Source organism: Oncorhynchus gorbuscha, linkage group LG04 (assembly GCF_021184085.1).
Source record: "Oncorhynchus gorbuscha isolate QuinsamMale2020 ecotype Even-year linkage group LG04, OgorEven_v1.0, whole genome shotgun sequence".
NCBI lineage: Eukaryota > Metazoa > Chordata > Actinopteri > Salmoniformes > Salmonidae > Oncorhynchus > Oncorhynchus gorbuscha.
The window spans coordinates 18,132,990-18,149,893 of record NC_060176.1 but is presented as its reverse complement, the minus strand read 5'-3'; the positions used below and the strand labels follow the sequence as shown (position 1 = coordinate 18,149,893).

General features: G+C 44.9%; 1 protein-coding gene across 2 annotated transcripts in view; it reads left to right on the top strand.

Annotated features, from left to right (window-relative positions):
• LOC124033786 (polypeptide N-acetylgalactosaminyltransferase 18-like) overlaps positions 1-16,904 on the top strand; it is a 91,574-nt gene that overhangs the window by 36,573 nt on the left and 38,097 nt on the right. For both annotated transcript variants that reach the window (XM_046346081.1, XM_046346080.1), the window contains exons 2-3: positions 14,074-14,269; positions 14,993-15,159. In XM_046346081.1, the coding sequence (XP_046202037.1) occupies positions 14,074-14,269; positions 14,993-15,159 (363 nt within the window). The remainder of the gene's footprint in view (positions 1-14,073; positions 14,270-14,992; positions 15,160-16,904) is intronic.

Below are 16,904 nucleotides of genomic sequence, written 5' to 3'. Positions count from 1 at the left end.
GATCAGCGTGGCAGCTGTGTTGTTACTTACCCTTACCACCTGAAGTCCAGGATCCAGTTGCGGAGGGAAGTGTTTAGTCCCAGGGTCCTTCGCTTAATGATGAGCATTGTGGGCACTATGGTGTTGAACACTGAGCTGTAGGTGTTCCTTTTGTCCAGGTGGGAAAGGGCAGTGTGGAGGAGTGCGATTGAAATTGTGTCATCTGTGGATCTGTTGGGGCGGTATGTGAATGGAGTGGATCTAGGTTTTCCGGGATGATGGTGTTGATGTGAGTCATTACCAGCCTTTCAAATCACTTCATGGCTACCGACGTGAGTGCTACAGGGTGTTAGTCATTTAGGCAGGTTATCTTCGCTTTCTTGGGCACATGGACTATGGTGGTCTGCTTGAAACATGTAGTTATTAGACTCGGTCAAGGAGAGGTCAAAAATGTCAGTGAAGTCACTTGCCAGTTGGTGCGCACATCCTCTGAGTACACGTCTTGGTAATCCATCTGTCCCCGCAGCCTTGTGAATGTTGACCTGTTTTAAAGGTCTTGCTCACATCAGCTACGGAGAGTGTGATCATACAGTCGTCTGGAACAGCTGGTGCTCTCATGCATGCTTCAGTGTTTCTTCCCCTGAAGCCAACATAAAAGGCATTTAGCTCATCTGGTAGGCTCGCTTCACTGGGCAGCTCGCGGCTGGATTTGCCTTTTAGTCCGTAATAGTTTGCAAGCCCTGCCACATCCGACAAGTGTCAGAGCCGGTGTAGTAGGGATTCAATCTTAGTCCTATATTAACGCTTTGCCTGTTTGATGGTTTGTCTGTTTGATGGTTTGTCTGAGAGCATAGCGGGATTTCTTATAAGTGTCCAGATTAGTGTCCCTCTCCTGTGTGTGTAGAGTAAAGCAATGCAATGCAATGCAATGCTGTTTCTACGGACTGGCTGTTGGCTCGCTAGTTAGCAAACTACACACAATAATACCAAAGACTATCAGCATGTAACGTAGCTAGTTAGTGTAATTTGTTTTGGCAATTTTACAGCTATCAATTTAGTCTCCAATCGCATCATGTTCAACCTGCAGATCGATGTGCCTCAGTGGGGTCAACATTTGCAACAGCAGATATACTTTTGAGAAGATGGGAAACGTTGCCCATGCTATGTCAATGAGCAGCACGGTGCATTCTGGGAAATTCTGGGACAAGGAGCACTCTCCTTCAAGGAGTGAATGTGAGTCTATTGGGTGCTAGCTCATAAACCCAACATTGGCACGAATTTTGGCAACAAGAAGTACATTATTAATATTTTCAGAGATGTGAGATTAATTTGTAATCTGTAGTATTGTATAGTTTTGGTATCGTGCCATAAGGGACCTTGGAGGACAATGGGCACGTTTCTCGACATATACACTGACTTTGAGAAGGGATTGTGTGACCATTAGCTTAGCAACTGCGAGACACAGCATAACAACATAAGCACAATTGGTTGACAGTATGCTGGGTGGGGCATTATCAGGTCCATCATTCAATGGATTCCTATCTCCTGTCTATAATATCTCTGGCAAAGGCAACATGCAATGCACCCTGGACTAAAGAGGCCGACAAATAGGTAAAATGCGCTAAACCCTCCATTAAATGACACATTTCTCGAGGTTGGAATATCGCAGAAATATGACCAATGGGTCATTCGAGAGAAGACATCCTCCAATTATGGCATCGGCTAGTGTTGAAATCTGACGTGCGAAAAACATTTATCATAATCTAAAAGTCGTATTCCTATTAAGTTCTAGTGTAGTGCGAGCGAGTTAATCTCAGTGATGCGTCATACCGGACGGATTTCTGGGTAATAAAGTTACACACAAGGGCAATTTATGAGGGCCTAATGTGTGTACTGAGGGTGTACATTTTCCTTTTTTTCTCGACAGGTAAAGATTTAGTGTTTTCGTCAACACAACTTCGCCTCAGTGAGTTACATTGTGTGCAGGGCCTCACGTTGAAGGTGTCAAAGACAAACGGTTCCTGGTTGAAATATGTTCCCCCTGTGAGGCCACCGGGAGTTGTAATGTGATTTCTTCACATTATCTCTTCATCATCTTCAGAGTACTCTAATCACAGTGATTTCACTGTTAGTGTTTTGTGGGGAAAATGTAATTGAAAATGATGGCTTGATATGATGGCTTTAAAATATAATAATTATTTAATTGGGTTGGAAAGGGGATGTAAAGGGTTCATGTAAACCTTCAGTGTATTTTCTTCTCTCTGTCTCTGCTGACCTCCTCACTCTGCTCGAGAGCAGCTTTAATCCATCATCATGTATATCATCTGATAGTGTTTGATATGGTGCCTCGTGGTACAGCAGCACAGATGAGTGCTGTTGAGTCTTAATTGCCTATTATACCCCAGACAAGACATTCATCTCACTGAACAACTGAGGGGAACAGTGATCGGCAGGCAAGAGCGGAGCTCTTATTGTTCTGAAATCCCTGTTTTCCCATAATACAGCAGAAATCCTCCCTCCGTACGGTTCGCCCTGGGTTGATTCTGTGTGTCCTGTCATGGAGGTTAGCATAGGGAACACATTTGCTGCAGCGTACAGACCTGTTCACTGTATCTAACTATGTCTCCCTCTGCGGTGGACCTCCTTTTGTAAACCTTCCCCTCGCCTCTCGTTGCCATAATCCCTTCGCTATATTGTGCCGTTTGCCTTCCTGAACCAGGAATAAAGGCACTTTGTGTCCTGTTTCCCTCTGTATGTTGTCTCTCAGCCTTCCTCTTCTGTGGATGTGCCACAGTAAGCACATGGCCCTAACTGACTTGTCCCGATGTACACACAATGGAGCGCACTGACTGACTCACTTCACCAGGCTGGGTTGCTGCTGATAAGGTCTGGGACTATGTTGCTGCTCTCTGTGTCTGGACCAGAGCCATCACAGTTTAAAGCAAAACCCCGCTGGGTCCCCCTTCCTGAGCCCTTCAGAACCCACCGCATACACAGACACACACTCCCACCCACAGAGAAACAAGACAGGAGCGAGAGACCGGCAGGGTGTTTCTCTTCCTATTACAGGAGTTGCAGTTGTAGGCTACTTAAATGGAACCACTCAGTATTATCTGAGGAACGCTCAACTCTGTTCTCTTATAATGAGGCGGGGTAGCGTTTTGACAACTGGTCGCGTGATTTGCTATTTTGACAACATTGAGCCACCATCAGTCGATACTTGTTCAAATGTAAATTCTGAAAACGCTTACTTGTACCTATGTTTGTCCTGTACAACTGTGGTCCTTCCACTGTGTGCTTAAATTCATGCTTTTAATTACTTTTGAATACAACCACCAACTTTTTCCTCATTTGTTACTCATGTCAGTATGAATGCGCTTGGTAACTCAATGTTGTTCCTAGCAAATTGTGCGACATGCTATCAAAACGCATCATTCCATAGCTAGACATGTATTGACATGCATCCTCCTTTCCTTCTACTCTCACTCTTCTTCTCCTACTGAAAGATCAGTTTATCTGCTTCGTGTCATGTTTTTGAGATATACATTTCTTCTGCCTTCTACATTTTTTAAAGTCTCTTGTTTTGATGCCATAGTGCTATGAGTTGTTGAACTGTGATTGGGACTTGTATGTGTCAGCAGAAAGTGGGATAATACGGCCTCCCGGGTGGCACAGTGGTTAAGGGTGTGCCAGCTGCGCCACCAGAGACTCTGGGTTCGCGCCCAGGCTCTGTCATAACCGGCTGCAACCGGGAGGTCCGTGGGGCGATGCACAATTTGCCTAGCGTCGTCCGGGATTGGCCGGAAGGGAAATCCTTGTCTCATCGCGCACCAGCGACTCCTCTGGCGGTCCGGGCACAGTGCGCACTAACCAATGTTGCTAGGTGCACGGTGTTTCCTCTGACACATTGGTGTGGCTGGCTTCCGGGTTGGATGCACGCTGTGTTAAGCAGTGTGGCTTGGTTGGGTTGTGTATCGGAGGACGCATGACTTTCAACCTTCGTCTCTCCCGAGCCCGTACGGGAGTTGTAGCGATGAGACAAGATGGTAGCTACTAAACAATTGGATGCCACGAAATTTGAGAGAAAAAGGGGTAAAAAAAAGTGGGATAACATGACTAGCAATAAGCGTTTAGAAATATATGAATGCATTCATTTATGATTCATTACAGACTTGGTTCATAGTGTCAAACTCAGTAACACAATCTTTTGTCTTTGAGGCGATAATCACTGAATTACTGTACCATTTTTTTTTGTCAGAGAGCACTGAGCATGCAGTAGTTGAGTTCCTCTACTGTGTCCAATGGACATGAGAGGCTGCCTACATGTTTTAGGGGTTTCTGAGTTCTTGTCCCAACAAAAGAGCCTTTGGGATGACACACTGCCCAGACTAAGCCAGTACAAGTTGTCTAGGTTACCCTGTCTGCAAAACATCAACCCACTTACCCAGCCGGGGCTCTAGGCTTCTCCCGAGGAGAGCGTCTCAGAAGGCCTAATTAATCACCAACACAAGTGGTCACATGAATGATCCTGGAGGCATGTTTGCTGGGATTGGCAGACTTTTAGAACTTCATCCCTGTCTGAGCCTAATCACGGTGTTCTTCTCCCATCAAGAATGGAGGCATTCCCTTGTTCATCAAAGCAAGCGAAATGTTCAATGCTGCATGTTTAACTTACGGTACACAGCTCCAGGCATTATAGTGCCCTCCACTAATATTGGCACCCTTGGTAAATAATAGCAAAACCTTTTTTTATCCTCTTGGTCTTTTCATTCAAAATGTTCACAAAAAAAATCTAACCTTTTTTAATTAGTCAAATAATTGAAAGACAAAACATTCTTATCATAAAACAAATATTTTTCTCACTTTTGAAATATTTCCAAAAAGCTCTATTTTGGTCTCATTTGACCATAGAACTGGGCCCATTGAAAGTTCCGGTAACGTTTGGTAAACTGTAGGCTTGGGTTTGTTTGACAGCAAAGGATTTTTATGGCAACCCTCCCAAACAACTTGTGGTTATGTAGGTAGCGTCAGAGACCTTCTGACCCCAAGACCCAACTAACTTCTGCAATTCTCCAGCTGTGATCCTTTTAGATTTTTTGGGCAACTCAAACCATCTTCCTCACTGTGTGTGGGTGGGGTCAATATAGACACACGTCCTCTTCCAGGCCGATTGTTAACATCTCCAATTGCTTTAAACTTCTTAATTATTGCCTTGATAGTGGACATTTTTTCTTATAGCCATTTCCTGATTTGTGCAGCACCACAACCTTTGGTCGCACATCATTACTGTTCTCGGACCTTTCCCATAGTGATGAATGACTACGGGAACTTTGCCTGTGTCAACTTTATATTTACACTACCGGTCAAAAGTTTGGACACACCTACTCATTCAAGGGTTTTTATTTATTTATTTGTACTATTTTTTTTTACATTATATAAGTAGTGAAGACATCAAACCTATGAAACAACACATAATGCCAAGTGTGCCAAGCTGTCATCAAGGCAAAGGGTTGCTACTTGAAGAATCTAAAATTATATTTTTATTTAACACTTTTGGTTACTACAGGATTCCATATGTGTTATTTCACAGTTTTGATGTCTATTCACGATTATTCTACAAAGTAGAAAATAGTCAAAAATAAAGGAAAACCCTTGAATGAGTAGGTGTTCTAAAACTTTTTACCGGTAGTATATACCCCAATGACAGAAGGGGTGAGGGAAGAATTAATGAATTTTAAATGGACCGCCTGGAAATTCGTCACTCACACAGTTGTGTTTTCAGTCATCATGGAACCACTGGTAGCTGTTGTGTGTGTGTGTGTGCTTTGTATGCGCTACAGTCGATTATGATTACATTTCATATCTTGGCTAGAAGCCAACGCATCCGCAGACATCGAACACTATCCGACGATATCAAGTAAATCGAAAATTACAATGTATTACTGTTGATTGCAGGGAAATTTATATGCGCTAGCTAACATACAACCAAAAATAAAATAAACATTACTTTTACAAAGTATTTTTTTAACACTTACGTTGATTGTTTAATAAAAACAAGTTTTGGTAGACTTTTCATAGCGAATGTACAATTATTGCAAATTGAATTATGGGCTGTTTCTGGCCCTGGAGTGAACAGAATTGTACACTCGCACACTTGATCTCAAACTAGGGCTGAGGGGCTTACATGCTGACCAAACCGGACATGTGTGTGCTCCATCGCACACACGTTGATTTTGTTCACCCACACCAGAAGCGATCGGGCACGCAGGCTGAAATATCAAAACAAACTCTGAACCAATTATATGAATTTGGGTAAGGTCAAAAAGGATTAAACATTTATGGCAATTTAGCTAGCTAGCTAATTTTGTTTTATTTTAGCTAAAATGCACAAGGGCCTCTTCTCCGACAATTAATCCACAGAAGAAACGGTAAACCGAATTTGTTTTTCGTCATCTCTCCTCCTTCCTTCAGGCTTCTTTTTCTTCTTTGGACTTGATATGGCAGTTGGCAACCAACTTCACAGCATTACTACAACCTACTGGAGTATGTTCCTAAATTAACCTTTCAATCACCCACGTGGGTATATTCTCCTGACAACCAATGAGGAGATGGGAGAGGCCGGACCTGCAGGCGTTGGGCGTCAAAAATATAACCAATTTCTGTTTTAGCGCCTGGCCACGCAGATGCTCGCTGAGGCGCACGAGCAGTGTGGGTGCAATAATTTGAATAACATGTATGTGTACATTTATTTTGCAATGCTCGCACACGCGAGCAGTGTCATCAACATGTGTTGCCAACTTCCCTTGCTTGGCTAAGTGTTTGGACTGACAGCAAAGATTGCCACGGGGATTCCACCAAGGGCATAAGGCCAGGGTAAGTGGAGGAGGGGTGTGTCTTTTATGAGTTTGAAATGCAGCCAATAACTAGGTTGTTTGTTTCATAGGAAAGTCCAATGCCGCTCTGCACACTGACTCAAGTAATACGATTAAATGCTATACTTTCACTATAGCAGGCTAGCAAGGGCAAAGATGCTGCACTGATTTTATAAGGCAGCACTGTGTTCCTGATGGAGACCTATACCTACAGATAGACAGACCATTGGAGGTATTGTTTTCTGTCTCTGGAAGTATACCATTCAATCTGAGGTAAACAATCAACCATCTGCTATGTTTATTTTCAGTTTTCGATAATTCATTAAAGGCACGTATTTCCTTCTGAATTTGTTGGATGTATAACTTTAGCATTACTTGTTAATGTTTATCTATTCTTGGTTTGGAAAACACATTTGATACCTGGAAAATAAATGGAAGTGTTTTTTTCCCCCACTGTCAAGCTTAATTTTAGTTTTAACCAGTAACAGTGGGTTTCTGTGAAAGGGTAATGGTTCATTGTCATGCAGTCATCAAACAGATTCTCAGTGTTGTTTCAAGTCTAATTCCCACCCCATTTTTTTTTCCCCAATATGACCTCATGTTACGGGAAATGTAATTTGTCTTGTCAAAGCAATTATTTTAGCCTGCTGAGTTCATCTGGAAATAGCTGGAGGCAATCTAGATTCATTGGCCCTTGACATTTTGTCTGGTTTCATGTTATCTCATTTTTATTTTTTATTTTATTTCACCTTTATTTAACCAGGTAGGCTAGTTGAGAACAAGTTCTCATTTGCAACTGCGACCTGGCCAAGATAAAGCATAGCAGTGTGAACAGACAACACAGAGTTACACATGGAGTAAACAATTAACAAGTCAATAACACTGTAGAAAAAAAGGGAGTCTATATACATTGTGTGCAAAAGGCATGAGAAGGTAGGCAAATAATTACAATTTTGCAGATTAACACTGGAGTGGTAAATGATCAGATGGTCATGTACAGGTAGAGATATTGGTGTGCAAAAGAGCAGAAAAATAAATAAATAAAAACCGTATAAAAAACAGTATGGGAATGAGGTAGGTGAAAATGGGTGGACTATTTTCCTATAGACTATGTACAGCTGCAGCGATCGGTTAGCTGCTCGGATAGCTGATGTTTGAAGTTGGTGAGGGAGATAAATGTCTCCAACTTCAGCGATTTTTGCAATTCGTTCCAGTCACAGGCAGCAGAGTACTGGAACGAAAGGCGGCCAAATGATGTGTTGGCTTTAGGGATGATCAGTGAGATACACCTGCTGGAGCGCGTGCTACGGATGGGTGTTGCCATCGTGACCAGTGAACTGAGATAAGGCGGAGCTTTACCTAGCATGGACTTGTAGATGACCTGGAGCCAGTGGGTCTGGCGACGAATATGTAGTGAGGGCCAGCCGACTAGAGCATACAAGTCGCAGTGGTGGGTGGTATAAGGTGCTTTAGTGACAAAACGGATGGCACTGTGATAGACTGCATCCAGTTTGCTGAGTAGAGTGTTGGAAGCCATTTTGTAGATGAAATCGCCGAAGTCGAGGATCGGTAGGATAGTCAGTTTTACTAGGGTAAGCTTGGCAGCGTGAGTGAAGGAGGCTTTGTTGCGGAATAGAAAGCCGACTCTTGATTTGATTTTCGATTGGAGATGTTTGATGTGGGTCTGGAAGGAGAGTTTGCAGTCTAGCCAGACACCTAGGTACTTATAGATGTCCACATATTCAAGGTCGGAACCATCCAGGGTGGTGATGCTAGTCGGGCATGCGGGTGCAGGCAGCGATCGGTTGAAAAGCATGCATTTGGTTTTACTCGCGTTTAAGAGCAGTTGGAGGCCACGGAAGGAGTGCTGTATGGCATTGAAGCTCGTTTGGAGGTTAGATAGCACAGTGTCCAATGACGGGCCGAAAGTATATAGAATGGTGTCGTCTGCGAAGAGGTGGATCAGGGAATCGCCCGCAGCAAGAGCAACATCATTGATATACACAGAAAAAGAGTCGGCCCGAGAATTGAACCCTGTGGCATTCCCATAGAGACTGCCAGAGGACCGGACAGCATGCCCTCCGATTTGACACACTGAACTCTGTCTGCAAAGTAATTGGTGAACCAGGCAAGGCAGTCATCCGAAAAACCGAGGCTGTTGAGTCTGCCGATAAGAATATGGTGATTGACAGAGTCGAAAGCCTTGGCGAGGTCGATGAAGACGGCTGCACAGTACTGTCTTTTATCGATGGCGGTTATGATATCGTTTAGTACCTTGAGTGTGGCTGAGGTGCACCCGTGACCGGCTCGGAAACCAGATTGCACAGTGGAGAAGGTACGGTGGGATTCGAGATGGTCAGTGACCTGTTTGTTGACTTGGCTTTCGAAGACCTTAGATAGGCAGGGCAGGATGGATATAGGTCTGTAACAGTTTGGGTCCAGGGTGTCTCCCCCCTTTGAAGAGGGGGATGACTGCGGCAGCTTTCCAATCCTTGGGGATCTCAGACGATATGAGAGGTTGAACAGGCTGGTAATAGGGGTTGCGACAATGGCGGCAGATAGTTTCAGAAATAGCGGGTCCAGATTGTCAAGCCCAGCTGATTTGTATGGGTCCAGGTTTTGCAGCTCTTTCAGAACATCTGCTATCTGGATTTGGGTAAAGGAGAACCTGGAGAGGCTTGGGTGAGGAGCTACGGGGGGGGCGGAGCTGTTGGCCGAGGTTGGAGTAGCCAGGCGGAAGGCATGGCCAGCCGTTGAGAAGTGCTTATTGAAGTTTTCGATAATCATGGATTTATCGGTGGAGACCGTGTTTCCTAGCCTCAGTGCAGTGGGCAGCTGGGAGGAGGTGCTCTTGTTCTCCATGGACTTCACAGTGTCCCAGAACTTTTTGGAGTTGGAGCTACAGGATGCAAACTTCTGCCTGAAGAAGCTGGCCTTAGCTTTCCCGACTGACTGCGTGTATTGGTTCCTGACTTCCCTGAACAGTTGCATATCGCGGGGGGCTATTCGATGCTATTGCAGTCCGCCACAGGATGTTTTTGTGCTGGTCGAGGGCAGTCAGGTCTGGAGTGAACCAAGGGCTGTATCTGTTCTTGGTTCTGCATTTTTTGAACGGAGCATGCTTATCTAGAATGGTGAGGAAGTTACTTTTAAAGAATGACCATGCATCCTCAACTGACGGGATGAGGTCAATGTCCTTCCAGGATACCCGGGCCAGGTCGATTAGAAAGGCCTGCTCACAGAAGTGTTTTAGGGAGCGTTTGACAGTGATGAGGGGTGGTCGTTTGACTGCGGCTCCGTGGCGGATACAGGCGATGAGGCAGTGATCGCTGAGATCCTGGTTGAAGACAGCAGAGGTATATTTGGAGGGCCAGTTGGTCAGGATGACGTCTATGAGGGTGCCCTTGTTTACAGAGTTAGGGTTGTACCTGGTGGGTTCCTTGATGATTTGAGTGAGATTGAGGGCATCTAGCTTAGATTGTAGGACTGCCGGGGTGTTAAGCATATCCCAGTTTAGGTCACCTAACAGAACGAACTCTGAAGCTAGATGGGGGGCGATCAATTCACAAATGGTGTCCAGGGCACAGCTGGGAGCTGAGGGGGGTCGGTAGCAGGCGGCAACAGTGAGAGACTTGTTTCTGGAGAGAGTAATTTTCAAAATTAGTAGTTCAAACTGTTTGGGTATGGACCTGGAAAGTATGACATTACTTTGCAGGCTATCTCTGCAGTAGACTGCGACTCCGCCCCCTTTGGCAGTTCTATCTTGACAGAAGATGTTATAGTTGGGTATGGAAATCTCTGAATTTTTGGTGGCCTTCCTGAGCCAGGATTCAGACACGGCAAGGACATCAGGGTTAGCAGAGTGTGCTAAAGCAGTGAGTAAAACAAACTTAGGGAGGAGGCTTCTGATGTTGACATGCATAAAACCAAGACTTTTTCGATCACAGAAGTCAACAAATGAGGGTACCTTGGGACATGCGGGGCCTGGGTTTACCTCCACATCACCCGCGGAACAGAGAAGGAGTAGTATGAGGGTACGGCTAAAGGCTATCAAAACTGGTCGCCTAGAGCGTTGGGGGCAGAGGATAAGAGGAGCAGGTTTCTGGGCATGGTAGAATATATTCAGGGCATAATGCGCAGACAGGGGTATGGTGGGGTGCGGGTACAGCGGAGGTAAGCCCAGGCACTGGGTGATGATGAGAGAGGTTGTATCTCTGGACATGCTGGTTGTAATGGGTGATGTCACCGCATGTGTGGGGGGTGGGACAAGGGAGGTAACAGGGGTATGCAGAGTGGATCTAGGGGCTCCATTGTGAACTAAAACAATGATAACTAACCTGAACAACAGTATACAAGGCATATTGACATTTGAGAGAGACATACAGTGAGGCATACAGTAGTCACAGGTGTTGAATTGAGAAAGCTAGCTAAAAACAGTGGGCGAGGCTAATCAGCTAGCACAACAAACAGCAGGTAAAATGGTGTTGACTAGGCAACTGGGCCGACAGATAAAACAAACAAGCAGAGTGGAGTACCGTGATTAATGGGCAGTCCAGTGTGCGTCAGCTATGTAGCCAAGAGATCAGTGTCCAGGGAGCAGCGGTGGATGGGGCAGGGGGGCTGGGCTGGCGAGGTTTTTTTTAAATTGATTTTTATTTATTTTTATAACTAACAATGACTAAATAGCTAGTTAGCTGGTTAGCGTCTGGAGGTTCTTGAGTGTGTCATAAAAATAAAATTACAATTAAAAGTAACAGCGATTCCGTACAACAGTGGGTGAGGCAAGTTTCCGGAAGGTATAAACAAAATAAAAATCAAAAAGAGATAGAAAGTAAATGGGTTCAGAGTGTTTGGGATGCAGTGATTCAGATGGTTAGCAGGCCTGTGCTAACAAGCTAACAGTTCGTAGGCCCGGGCTAGACAAGCTAGCCGTTAGCAGGCTGAATTAGCAAGCAGGGAGATAGCGAGGGCTAGAGAGTTAACCTTTGGGGGACGTCGCGATGGGGTGAGTCTGTTTATTCCTCTTCATGCGGTGACATCGACAGACCGGTCGTGGGCCCGGGTAATTGTAGCCCAGGAGTATGCTACAGGTGCTCTAGTACGCTAGGTGAGCTGGAGACACAGCGTTTCAGAAAGCTCGTGGGCCTTGGCCAGCAGATGGATCTTTGACGATGTCGCAACGAAAAAGCCTGTTGGAACCACCTCGGACGATTATGTCGGCGGACCAGTCGTGATGGATCGGCGGGGCTCCGTGTCGGCAGTAAAGGGTCCAGGCCAATTGGCAAAAGAGGTATTGTTGGGCCTCTTCGGCTAGTCGGGAGATGGGCTTAGCTCGAGGCTAGCTCAAGGCTAATTGGTGCTTGTTTTGGGACAGAGACGTTAGCCAGGAGTAGCCACTCAGATTGCAGCTAGCTAGTTGCGATGATCCGGTGTAAAGGTTCAGAGCTTGCGGTAGGAATCCGGAGAAAAAGCAGTCTGATGTGCTCTGGGTTGATGTCGCGCTGGTGTCCTAGTTAGCTTTGAAGACCGCTAGAAATGGCTAACTGAGTACTAGCTAGTAGCTAGTTAGCTGGCTAGCTTCTGATGGGGGTTCCGGTTCTAAAGTAAAGTATAGAAAAAGCAGATCCGTACCACAATTGGGTGATGCGGGTTGCAGGAGAGTATAATCAGCTCTAGTTGGAAAGTGAGATTAAAATATGTACGAAATATATACAGAAATAAAACGAATAAAACTATATTTACACTAGACAGGACGGGACAAGACTAAACACACTAAACACACGTCCGACTGCTACGCCATCTTGGATACGAGATTTCTTTCTTACAGTATGTTGTTACCCAGGTTTCTGAAGAAAGAAAACACTGTATAATAGTTACATTTGCATATGAATACCTTATTTTTCTTCATGTAGTGCATCCTATCACATGCCCACATCTAACAGACCAGGTTTTCATTCAACTCAGTGACCTCCCTGACCTCTCAGTCTCAGCGTCCTGACCGGTGCCTCTGGAGCTGCTCTCCCTTACTGTTATAATGGCCGTGAACACTCTGCCTTGTTTTGTGTATAGAACAATGACTACTCAGTGACATTCCCACCTCCCCTGTGTTACAAGGTATTGGCTAAACCCCTTAAACAAAGACTGTCCTCCTGCTAAACTTGAGCCCCACTGTGGTCACCATGTGAGATGTGTATTTGACAAGAAATGGGAGACTTGTAGGCTTAAAGTCATCACAGCAGCCAAAACAAAATGAGCAGATTGAAAACCTACAGCTCTTCAGCTTGATTTTCTGCAGTTTTCTCTAGGATCATTCTAGATCCATTGAAAGCTCCTAGATACACACTACACTGAACCATCATAACAACCTTTTCCACTGATCCCCTTTAAAGTCATTTTATTATGACGCGACATTCAAGATTTGCACAAATGTATTGAGTCTTTTTTTTTCTTGTCTTCACAGCGATCATAAATGTAATCGAGCTGTACAACAATGTCACATTCAAATCACACTGCAGCGTTCAGCATTACAGAGCTTTCAGATGTATCCTTCTGTCCTCACTCTAACGTAGAATCCCTCCACACTGGGATTTAAAGGAATGACTGCATTAAATGGCAGCCCTGGGGCACTCGCAGTGTGGCTGTGAGAGTCATAGAGGAAGATGCAGGATCTATTTAAATTCAATTGGATTCCAGGAGTAAACACTGTAATCACACGTACCAACACAGAGTCTGTTTGACAGCTTTAATGTTTTACCTTTTCACGCTCACCGGAGCCTTAATTTTTGTTGACTTGGTTAAATGTGTCTTTTGGTTCACAAACCACTAGCCCGTGGCTGCGTTCTGCGAGGGCTCATCACAATGCTGGACTACATCTTTCTCAGTGGCCATGGAAATCTATCTTGAAAAGCTGTATAAATGGATACAGTTTATTTTCTATCATTGTATACGAATGTAATACTATACAATTATTTACTCAACATTCGGAACTGTATATTGATATGAGTATTGTTACTGCTTTCTAAGGTGTGATAGCTGTGTGGACATAAGCAGTGTAACATCAATTCATGTATTAATGTAAGAGCTCTACTAAGTGTTCTAAGGGCAGTTACATTGACCTTGTTATTGCAGTGTTCCTCTCACCCTCAGTTATAGGCAGGGACTATGTGTGGCTGGCTTATACACATATTATATATTTTTTTCTCTCTCTCTCTGGCTCCCACAGAAACCCCCCTGAAAGGAGAGGATGTTCTAGGAGACAAATCGTTTTCTGACTCGTCCCTGTTTGCCCACTGGGGTCAGGAGCTGAGCGCTGACAGCCGCAGGGTGGCCCTGAAGATGTTTCAGTACTACGGCTACAACGGCTACCTCAGCGACCGCCTCTCCCTGGACAGAGCCATCCCAGACCTCAGACCTGATGGGTACGCTGAACTATCTGAATAGAACACAGAAAACCACTGAGAATATCACCCACTTAAACTTCTACTGTCCCCCATCCAAGTCATACCAGGAGCCCAGCCCAGGGGCTAACAGGACCTTCATATCCAGACTGTCTGATTTCACTATGGTCTTACTATAACACACTAGTTGTGATCGTTTTGGATCCAGACGATTTGGAAGATTGTTTGACTGTGTAGAGAGCATAAAAAACAAAGCTGCCTAGTGGGTTTTCATGTTGAGAATATGCCTCTGCATTTGACTCTAGCCTTCACTGTTTTGACAGGCAACAGAGGAGGAAAGTGTTACTTCAAAACAGCAGGGTGCAATTTTATCTCCCATGATTACCAACTCTTGTCTACCCAGTAGGAGCATAAAAGACCCTCACTCCCCCTCTGTCTATCTGTGGTTCTCACACTAAAGTTACATTGTGAAAAGTGTCATCTTATCCCATTGTTTGCTTCACAGATGCTTTTATCTGGATCACATTGTATTGTTGCTGTCACATCTGCTGTTGCGTTTGGAGGTCTGCCAGGGACATTAACATAACAACCACCTCAACATTGAGACTACAAATTGCCGAAGTCTCTGAGAAACAGACAAATCTTTTTAATATAGCTAGAATGTTATTGCTATGAATGTCCACTTCTCTAAATCAGGTCCCTTCTTTCCACACTCCGCTCACAATAGGTCTGTTTTCTCCCCAGGTGTAAAAACATCACGTATCCATCTAACCTCCCTCAAGTTAGCATTGTGTTTATCTTTGTGAACGAGGCCTTGTCCGTCATCCTGCGTTCCATCCACTCTGCCATGCACAGGACCCCCTCCTACCTCCTCAAAGAGATCATCCTGGTTGATGACAACAGTGACAACGGTGAGCATCATTAGACTATAGTACTGAAATGACCCATGATGAAAGTGTATTGCAACCAAGTGTTTTATCTGAAGCAGCTGTAGCTTGCCCATATTTTGTTTGATTGCCTTTTCCTTTGAGAACTTGAGCAGTGGTACTTTTCTTTCGCTCTGGGCCTTGGCTCTGTTGGCCTCCAGTTTCTGTGGGAATCTTCTAGTCTTAGTAATTACCCCTTTGTTTCCTGTAGACTATCTCTAATCTAGCTCTTTAATGTCCTTAATTATGGGCTGTGCTCACTGGATTTAAATGATAGGTGAAAGAATACTAATTAGCAGGAAAAGCAGGGAGATCTGCCTGATGGTAGATTACCATCCAGAGGTAATTAAGTATTTTGAATTGTATTATGGCCTCCCAGCTGTGTGAGTCCACTGGTTCTGAGCTCTGTCTCAAATTGTGCCTGGTTTAAAACACCAGCTGATCCTATGGAGTCTCACCACAAGCACAGTCTTTTAAACAGTGCAGCCGTATCGATGAGCGGCCTGTGTCTACTGTTACTAATGACCACCGTCACACAGACGGGTGTGGAGGGGAAGGCTGATTAAAGATGAAGCCAGCTGTGAGATGTAGGCAAACCTCCTGCTGTTGTAGAGTTTGTGCAGGACGACATCACTAAAAGTCAATAATGCCAGCTATCAGTTGGTGCAGACTGCTGATTGGAAAGGATGCTGTTGGGTGGGTCAGTGTGTTGGGTCAGCCAGAAGAACCTCATGCTCTCCCTGCTGGGATAAGAACTCATTTAAAGATATCCCTCTTTCTCTTTCCTTTTCTCCCTCGTCTCTTTTTTTCTCCTCTCTATCCTGCTGTGCACTCAACCTCCTGCACCCTTCTGCTAATCCATAGGTACCTGAGGCACACTTTATTGCCTCTGCGAGTTGACAGCCTCCTGGGACAGTCCATTATTACCTGGGTACGGGGGGTAGGCTGAGTGCCCCTGTATGGAGATGCCATCTGTTTCCCCCCTAAGTGAGGTGAAATTCCAAAGGTTGTTGCCATCCTCTCTCAGCTCAAGTGGATTACCGTGTCGCATGGAGTCTTTGATTTTATCACGTAATTGGGAGGCAGAGAGCCGCCCCTGAGGTCCCTCAGGAAAGCTAGTCACGCTGTGACATTTTACTAATGGCATTGCAACCTGTTTGCCAGAGCATTCTGTCAGATTCACTCTGATAGATTTACCCTTATCATTATCGTCATGATTTCTAATCTTATCTCTACTAAACGTTGTCAGACTGTTGACCCATGGTGCTGCTTAGGCCGTTTCAGGGGGTCACCATCTAGCTGCGGTCCTCCAGCACCAGGAGCATCATAATGGGAATCTCTGTCTGCAGAGCGAGTTCACCTCCACCTCCACCCAGCATTAGCATGCAGGAGACAATGTGACCGTTGAGGGGAAGAAGGGCCAATTTGCCTGGCTGATTGGATGATGTACCCTGCCTAAGGAAGACATGTCTCCATGCCACAGGGACTCTGACAGGTGTCCAATCATCTGACTGATTGGAGGAAGGCTCCAGATTTCATTGGAAGCCAAGCAGGATTTGGATTGTCTGCCAATGACTCCTCAGTGTTTCAACATTGAGCTACACACTACTGTATTTAAGGATAATTGTAAACCGCAGAACTTATATTGTTTGGAATGTTGTCAGTCCTTAGTTGAACCTGTGATCTTGTGTATTTCTCTATTCAAATTAGCATGAGGTCATCTGACAGGG